Genomic DNA, 8895 nt, shown 5'->3' on the forward strand with positions numbered 1-8895 from the left:
TTCTCTTCTACGGATCTGAATCATGGGTCATCCACCGCCACCACCTGCGTCTACACGAACGCTTCCATCAACGCTGTCTCCGCACAATCCTAAACATCCACTGGTCAGATGATGTGACCAATACGTCTGTTCTAGAACAGGCAGCAGTCACAAGCATTGAGGTCATGATGCTGAGAACACAGCTGAGCTGGGCAGGGCACGTCTCCAGGATGAAGGACCAACCACCGCCTCCCGAAGGTCCTGCTTTATGGTGAACTTGCCACCGGCTGCCGCAAGAGAAGAGCCCCGAAGAGGATGATGCCTTAAGCCCCTAACGGTTTTTTTATTTTTCTAATATTTGTAAGCCCTTATAAGTTTTATAAGCAGATTTTAAAAGCAGCAACCCTCACTCCCTTGTCCCTTTCCCTGTAGCACCCTTAGTTTACACATTCCTTAACCCTCTTACCCCATTTTATGCACCCTATATCACTCCTACCCCCGAATCCAATAGAAATGTTTAGTCTTTTCTCAAGGTACGGCCCAGACTGTTTGGAAAATGTTTGTATCTTGGTCTAAACTGCAGAACATGGTCAAGAATTAGGTAACTATGTACCCTTTGTGCTCTGAAGATGGTGAAGCCCCCAGACCCATTTCTCAGGTGGTGGACCCGGGACGGTCCAGAGTAAAGGCCACAGGGTGGACACATTTGGGATTGGATAGATGGTATTATAAAATGTAACATCTCAGACACGGCCTGCGCGCGTCGTGTAACATCTTTTGCCTTGGCATAATAAACCCTTTCCTTATCTCACCCCTAATTAACTGCTCCCGAGATTTTTTTTTAGCACCAGCCGAGCAGGCATCAAGGAGATACAAGGACTCCCTGAAACAACATCTCAACCTTGGCCATATTGATCACCATAACTGGTCTACTCTGGCCTCCAACCAGGAGGTCTGGAGACACACCATCTATAACGCTGCTGATGCTTTTGAGAGCGCACGCAGGATCACCCTTGAGGAGAAAAGACAACGCAGAAAGAATCGTGCCTTGCAGAATGTACCACCTAAGGAGTCTTTCTGCTGTGCCTTTTGCAACCGGACGTGTCTATCTCGTATTGGCCTCTTTAGCCACCAGCGTGCTTGTAACAAACGTGGGTAGAGCCCTTCCCAAATCTTTGCTGGTGAAGCCCAGCCGTGATGACAACTCCCATAAACCCTCGCGGCCCCATTGAGCCCCATTATAGCAGCGCTTGCAGCCTCCCCAAGTTCCCCTCAGCCCCCAAATGCCACCCAAGTGCCCCCCTCAGGCCTCCAAATGCCCCATAAGTGCCTCATAATCGCCTCTCTGGGCCTTCAACTGCCCCTTAAATGTCCCCTTGAGCCCCCAAAACGCCCCTCATTTTAGACCCCCCAACTTTATGGACTACAACTCCCGTCATGCCCCACGCTCCCTCAGAGCTTCATTATATGCGGGACTACAACTTCCATAAATGATCATCTCACTCCATGAGGATCAGCACAGTCAAGTCAGATATGGCAACACACTTTCTGAGCCCTTTTTAATTAAGAATGGTGTGAAACAAGGCTGCGTTCTCGCTCCAACCCTATTCACCGTCTTCTTTAGCATGATGCTCCAAAGGGCCACTGCAGACCCCAATGATCAGGACGGTATCTACATTTGATACCGTACTGATGGAAGTCTATTCAATCTAAGGCGACTGAAGGCCCACACCAAGACCTTAAACCATCTTGTCCGGGAGCTGCTTTATGCTGATGACGTCGCCCTTGTTGCCCACACAGAAGCAGCTCTGCAGCGTTTGACATCCTGCTGTGCTGAGGTTGCTGAGCTCTTTGGGCTGGACGTCAGTTTAAAGAAGACAGAGGTCCTCCATCAACCTGCACCTCAGGAAGTCCCCCATCATCCCCATATCACCATTGGCCAATCAGAGCTCAAATCAGTCCAGCAGTTTAATTACCTTGGTAGCGTCATCTCCTCAGATCGTAAGATCGACAGAGAGATAGACAACAGGTTGGCAAAGGCATATAGTGCTTTTGGAAAACTCCACAAAAGAGTATGGCGTAATAAACACTTGAAGAAAAGCACCAAGATCAGTGTTTACAGAGCCATAGTGCTGTCTGTTCTCTTCTACGGATCTGAATCATGGGTCATCTACCGCCACCACCTGCGTCTTCTCAAACGCTTCCATCAACGCTGCCTCCGTACAATCCTAAACATCCACTGGTCAGATGATGTGACCAATATGTCTGTTCTAGAACAGGCAGCAGTCACAAGTATTGAGGTCATGTTACTGAGAACACAGCTGAGCTGGGCAGGGCACGTCCCCAGGATGAAGGACCAACCACCGCCTCCCGAAGGTCCTGCTTTATGGTGAACTTGCCACCGGCTGCCACAAGAGAGGAGCCCCGAAGAGGAGATACAAGGACTCCCTGAAACAACATCTCCGCCTTGGCCACATTGATCATCATAACTGGTCTACTCTGGCCTCAAATCGGGAGGCCTGGAGACACACCATCTATAACGCAGCTGTCTCCTTCGAGAACACATGCAGGATCACTCTCGAGGAAAAAAGGCAATGCAGAAAGAACCGTGCCTTGTAGAATACACCATCTAAGGAGTCTTTCTGCTGTGCCTTTTGCAATCGGATATGTCTGTCACGTATTGGCCTCTTTAGCCACCAGTGTGCCTGTAGCAAATGTGGATAGTGCCTTCCCAAATCTTCGTTCGCGAAGCCCAGACATGACAACTTCCATAAGCCTTCGCGGCTCAATTGAGCCCTATTATGGTGGTTTTTGCAGCCCCTTACAAAGTTCCCCTCAGCCCCCCAAATGCCCCCCAACTGCCCCCCTCAGGCCTCGAAATGTCCGGAAGTTCCTCATAATCCCCCCTCTGGGCCTTCAACTGCCCCCTAAGTGTCCCCTTGAGCCTCCCCAAACCCCCCTCATTGAACCCTGTTATAACGCCCCTTCCTGGACTGCAACTCCCGTCATGCCCCGCGCCGCCCATAGAGCCCCATTGCGGCTCTCTTCTGTCGAACTACAACTCCCTTGATGCCCCGCGGCGGTTTTGGCGCGCTTTCCGTCCCCCCGCACGAAAGGCCGCCATGATGGCGGCGGCTCTGGACAACTGGCTCCGCACCGAGATGGAGCTGCAACCCCCCGCCGTCCCCCCCCCGGCCGTGCTCCGCAGGTCTGGACCCCCTCGGGATCCCCCCTGAACACCCCCCGGGGTCGAGGGGCTGCGGGGGAGCCCCAGGAGGGACCCCCCGGCCACGGGCTGGGACCACTCTGAGGGGGGCATTTGGGCTCTGAGGGATCTCGGGGGGCTTTGGTGTCCCCTTGAGGGGTCCTGGGGGTCTTTGGAGGGGTTTGGGGTCCCCTTGAGGGGGGTCCTCGGGGTCTTTTGAGAGGGTTTTGGGTCTCCTTAAGGGGTTCTTGGGGGTCTTTACAGGGGGTTTGGGGTCCAACTGAGGGGTCCTGGGAGTCTTTAGAGGAGGTTTGGGGTCCAATCGAGGGATCCTGGGGGGCTTTTGAGGGGTCCTGAGGGGGCTTTGGGGATCCCTTACGGAGGGTCGGGGGGTCCTTGGGTGGTTTTAGGGTCCCTTGGGGTAATTTTGGGGTCCCTGGTTGGGTTCTGGGGTCTCTTGGGGTTATTTTGGGGTTTCTGTGGCAATTTTGGAGTCCCAGGGGCTAACTTTAGGGCCCTTGGGGGGGGTCCCTGGGCGGGTTGGGGTCTCTTGGTAAATTTGAGGTCATTTTGGGGTCCCCTCTTATTCCCCACCCAGACTCTGCTCCGGCCCCGGGGCCCCGGTTTGGGAATTCATCATCCGCCACGTCAAGAACTCCAGGTGAGGGGGGAGACCCCAAAAATTGGGGGAGGGAGACCCCAAAAAAACCCCCTGGGGGAATCCCCAAAAATTGGGGAAACCCCAAAACCCCCTTGGGGGGGACCCAAAACCCTCCTCAGGAGAGGCCTGAAACCCCCCGGGGGGGCCCAAAATCCTCCCAAAATCCCCCGTGGGGGGTCCCCAAAATTTGGGGGGTCCCAAAATTCAGGAGGAGACCCCAAAAACCCCCCTGGGGGGGTCCCCAAAATCTGGAGGGTCCCCAGAAATCGGGGGGGCCCAAAACCCTCCCCAGGAGGGCCCTGAAACCCCCTGGAGGGGCCCAAAAATCCCCCCCAAAACCCCCCTGGGGGGGTCCCCAAATTGGGGGAGGGTCCAAAATTGAGGAGGAGACCCCAAAAAAACCCCTGGGGGGGGTCCCCAAAATCTGGGGGGTCCCCAAAAATTGGGGAGACCCCAAAACCCTCCCGGGGGGGGGGCCCAAAACCCTCCCCAGGAGGGGCCCAAAATTGGGGGGATCCTGAAATTTGGAGAGTCCCCACATTTGAGGGGGGGGTCCAAAATTGAGGAGTAAACCCCAAAAAACCCTGAGGGGGTCCCCAAAATCTGGAGGGTCCCCAAAAATCAGGGAGACACCAAAACCCCCCTGGGAGGGCCCCAAAACCCTCCCCAGGAGGGCCATGAAACCCCCTAAAATTGGGGAGAACCTGAAATTTGGGGGGTCCCCAAAATTTGGGGAGGGTCCAAAATTGAGGGGGAGACTCCAAAAAAACCCCTGCGGGGGTCCCCAAAAATCAGGGAGATCCCACCCCCCCCCAGGGGGACCCCAAAACCCTCCCCAGGGAGGGTCCTGAAATCCCCCAAAATTGGGGGAGAAGCCCCAAAAACCCCCCTGAGGGGGGGCCCTAAAATTTGGGGGGGTGTCCCAAAATTTGGAGAGGTGTCCCAAAATTTGGGGAGGGGTCCCAAATTACTCAGGGGGTTCCAAAATTTGAGGGGGGGGGTCCCTAATTTTGGGGTGTCCCCACAGGAACGTGAAGAAGATTCGTGGGAACCTGCTCTGGTATCCAAAATTTTGGGGGACTGGAGGGGCCACAAAAATTGGGGAAAGAAATTTTTAAGGGTGCCCAAAATTTGAGGGAAACCTCAATAGTTTGGGGAGGGGTCCCAAAATCTTTATGGGGATCCCCGAAACTGGGGGGAAGGGGTCAAAAATTGAGGGTCCTAAAAATTTGAGGGAGGAGGGGAAGGAAAATTTGGAGGCTCCTAAAATTTTGGGGGAGGTCCTAAAAATTTGGAAGGGGTCCCAAAAGTAGGGAGGGGTCCCAAAAATTTTGGGGGGGTCCCAAAACTGGGGGTAAGGGGCCAAATATTGGGGGGGCTAAAAAAATGGGGGGGGGGGGGGGGAGGAGGAAATTTGGGGACTCCTAAAATTTTTGGGAAAGGTCCCAAAAATTTTGGAGGGGTCCCAAAAAATTTGTGGAGGGGCCAAAATTGTAGGGATCCCCCCCAAAAAATTGTTCCTTAACTTGAGTTTAGGTACCAACAGGAGCTCGAGGTGAGGGGGGGGGGGAACCCCAAATTTTGGGGGGGGTTTGGGGGGTCCTGAAAGTTAGGGGAGGATTTGGGGGCTGATTTTTGTGGGCATTTGGGTTAATTTTGGGGGTTCCTGGTGTTGATTTTTGGGTGAATTTGGGTGGAATTTGGGGCTCACTTTTGGGTTAATTTTGGGTGAATTTGGGTTGAATTCAGGGCTGATTTTTGGGTTAATTTGTTTTGAATTTGGGGCTCATTTTTGGGTAAATTTGGGTTGAATTTGGGGTGATTTTTGTGTTAATTTGGGCTAGATTGGAGTTCAGTTTGGGGGGTTTGGGGCTTACTTGGGTTTTGGGGTCCCCAGAGCTCATTTTTGGGGTTATTTGGGTAGTTTTTGAGTTAATTTTGTGTGAATTTGGGTCATTTTTGGGGTGTCCCCCCCCAGGCCGCGGTTAGTCCTCCGAGCCGCCAGGAGGCGCTGCGCGAGGCGGTGTCGCGCATGCGCGCCGAGGTGCGGCGCATGGACCAGGCACTAGGGGGCGCTCAGGAGGTGGCGCTCCAGCTCGGTGAGTCCGCCCGGAAACCGCGGCCGCACACGAACGTTCCACCCCCAAACCCGGCCCAAAAGGGGCGTTTTTGGGGTCCCCTTGAGGAATCCTGGGGGGCTTTTCAGAGTGTTTGGAGTCCTGAGGCTCTTTTGAGGGGTCCTGAGGGGGCTCTGGGGGTCCCTTGCGGAGGGTTGGGGGGTCCTTGGATGGTTTTGGGGTCCCTTGGGGTGATTTTGGGGGTCCTGGAGCCATTTTAGGGGTCCCCTGATGGCCCAAAACCCACTGTTGGGGTGCCTTGATCTTTCCAAGGGCCCTTTTTGGGGTGCCAAGCCCCATTTTGGTGTTTCTGACCCCATTTTAGGGTCTCTGGCCCCCCATTTTTGGGCTCTCTGACTCCATTTTTGGGGACCCAACCCCTATTTTTGGGGTCTCTGACTCCCATTTTTGGGGTCCCTGCCCCCATATTTTAGGGTCCCAAGCTCTGTTTTGGGGTCCCTGGCCCCCCTTTTTGGGGTCTCTGTTCCCATTTTGGGGGTCCAAAACCCTATTTTGGGGTGTCTGATCCCATTTGTAGTGTCTCTGATCCCATTTTTTGGGTCTCAAACCCCCTTTTTGTGTCCCAATCCCCCTATTTGGGGTCTCTGATCCCATTTTTGGGTCCCAACCCCCTCTTTTTGGGGTCCCTGATCCCATTTTTGGGGTCCCAAACTCCCTTTTGGGGTCCCTGACACCCCATTTTGGGGTCTCTGACCCCATTTTTGGATTCCGAACCCCTATTTTTGGGGTCAATGACCTCCCTTTTTGGGGTCTCTGATCCCATTTTTGGGGTCTCTGACCCCCATTTTGTGGTCTCTGGTCCCATTTTTTGGGTCCCAACCCCTTATTTTGGGGTCTCTGGTCCCATTTTTGGGGTCTCTGATCCCATTTTTGGGGTCCCTGACCCCATTTTGGGGTCTCTGACTCCCCTTTCCCCTCTCTCCTCCTCCAGAGGAGTCACTGAGGGCAGGGCAGAGCCGCTTGTGGGCGGAGCATCGCCGGGGGGCAGAGCTTCGCCTGCTGGGGGCGGAGCTGGCGCCGGAGGGGCTGCGGGGCCTCCAGGGGGCGCTGAGGGTGCCCCGGGACAGGTGAGGGGGTGGGGCCTGCAAGGGGGCAGGGCTTCTGAGGGGAGTGGGTGGGGCTAATTGTGGTGGGTGGGGCTTCCTTGTTGCAGTGAAGAAGGGGGTGGAGCTTCCTAAGGGGTGTGACCTAAGAAGTGGGTGGGGCTTCAATGGGGAAGGGGTGGGGCTATGTGGGGTGGGTGGGACATGCATGTTGTGATGGGAAAGGGGCGGAGCTTCATGGGGTGGGCAGGGCTTCATGAGGTGGGTGGGACCTGGAAAGGGGGTGGAACTCCCATGGGGAGGGGGTGGAGCTTTCTGCAGGGGTGGGGTTTTGTGGGGTGGGTGGGGCTTGGGAAAGGGGTGGAGCTTGCTTATGGCAGGTGTGGCTCCCAAAGGAGTGGGGCTTGGGGAGGGGGTGGAGTTTCCATGAAATGATGCAGAAGGGGTGGGGCTCCCTGGAAAGGAGGTAAAGCTTCCTGGTGTGGGCGTGGCCACCTCAGTGGGTGTGGCATATGTTGCCATGGGGTGGGGTTTCCCAAGTGGGCGTGTCCTCCCCAGGCCCCACCGCACAAGGGCGGAGCTTTCGGCCGCCATGGCAATGGGGGCAGAGCCTGAGGTGCTGGTGAGTTTGGGGGCGTGGTCTGCAGTAGGAGTGGCCTTTCTGGGTGGGTGTGGCTTGTGCTGGGAGGGCATGGCCTCCCTGACAGGCCCCGCCCACCCCCAGACCTCGATTCGGAGCCTGTGCGTGAGCAGAGAGGAGGAGGAGTTCCTGGAGCCCCACCCACCAAACAGGTAAGCCCCGCCCCTGCCTCCTGGCCACACCCACCTGCCTGTCAATCATCCATCAATCAATGCCTGAGCTGTCAATCATTCCAGGGATTCACAGGAGCTCCGCAAGGATTGGCTGGAAAAGGCTGAGGTGGGCAGGGCTTGGGCAGGGTGGGCGGGGCCTCAGGTTTGGAGCTGAATTTGGGGCTCATTTTTGGGTGAATTTGGGTGGGATTTGGGGCTCATTTTTGCGTGAATTTGGGTTGGATTTGGGGCTGATTTTTAGGTCAAATTGAGTGGGATTTGGGGCTTATTTTTGGGTGAATTTGGGTGGGATTTGTGGCTCATTTTTGGGTGAATGTGGGTGGTATTTGGACTGAATTTTGGTTGAATTTGTGTTGAATTTGGGGCTCATTTTTGTGCCAAATTGGGTGGGATTTGAGACTCATTTTTGATTGAATTTGGGGCTGATTTTTGGGTCAATTTGAGTGGGATTTGGGGCTCATTTTTGGGTGAATTTGGGTTCAATTTGGGGTTGATTTTGGGTGTATTTGGGTGGAATTTGGAGCCGTTCCCCAAGTGGGCGTGTCCTGCTGCCGGCTGGGCGTGTCCCACTGCGGGGTGGGCGTGTCCCCCATGCAGCCCCGCCCCCCGTGACGCTCAACGCCCCCCGCAGGCTGAGCTGGGCCGGCACCACCCCGAGGAGGTTCTGTGGGCATTGGAGGCTCTGGCCAATCACAACATGAGGTGGGCGTGGCCTGTGGGTGGGTGTGGCCTGGAGAGGGTGGGGCTTGGAGGTGGGTGTGGCTGGGAATGGGAGTGAAGGGGTGTGGCCAAGAGGTGGGGGTGTGGCCTAAGGGAGGAGGTGTGGCCAAGGGTTTAGGGGTGGGGCTTAAAAGAAGGAGTGTGGCCAAGGAATTGAGGGTGGGGTTTAAGGGAAGGGGTGTGGCTGAAGATTTGGGGGTGGGGCTTAATGTGGAGGTGTGGTCAAAGGCTTGGGGTGGGGCTTGAGGAAGTGGGTGTGACCACAGATTTAGGGGCGGAGCCTGCAGGAGTAGTTACAGTTGATTTGGGGTGGAGCTTAATTTGAGGGTGTGGCCA

General features: G+C 55.3%; 1 protein-coding gene across 1 annotated transcript; it reads left to right on the forward strand.

Annotated features, from left to right (window-relative positions):
• Positions 1 to 2974: 2974 nt before the first annotated feature.
• On the forward strand, positions 2975 to 8541 carry HAUS5 (HAUS augmin like complex subunit 5; the record flags this gene model as incomplete). The annotated part of the gene is made up of 10 exons (XM_027632010.1): positions 2975 to 3187; positions 3783 to 3845; positions 4873 to 4905; positions 5382 to 5400; positions 5824 to 5944; positions 6915 to 7050; positions 7585 to 7648; positions 7751 to 7818; positions 7903 to 7945; positions 8471 to 8541. Coding segments are annotated over exons 1-10 (704 nt in total), but the record flags the coding sequence as incomplete, so codon positions are not given.
• Positions 8542 to 8895: the final 354 nt, after the last annotated feature.

Source organism: Corapipo altera, unplaced genomic scaffold, assembly GCF_003945725.1.
Source record: "Corapipo altera isolate COAL_440 unplaced genomic scaffold, ASM394572v1 61543, whole genome shotgun sequence".
In the NCBI taxonomy this organism is placed as follows: Eukaryota; Metazoa; Chordata; class Aves; order Passeriformes; family Pipridae; genus Corapipo; species Corapipo altera.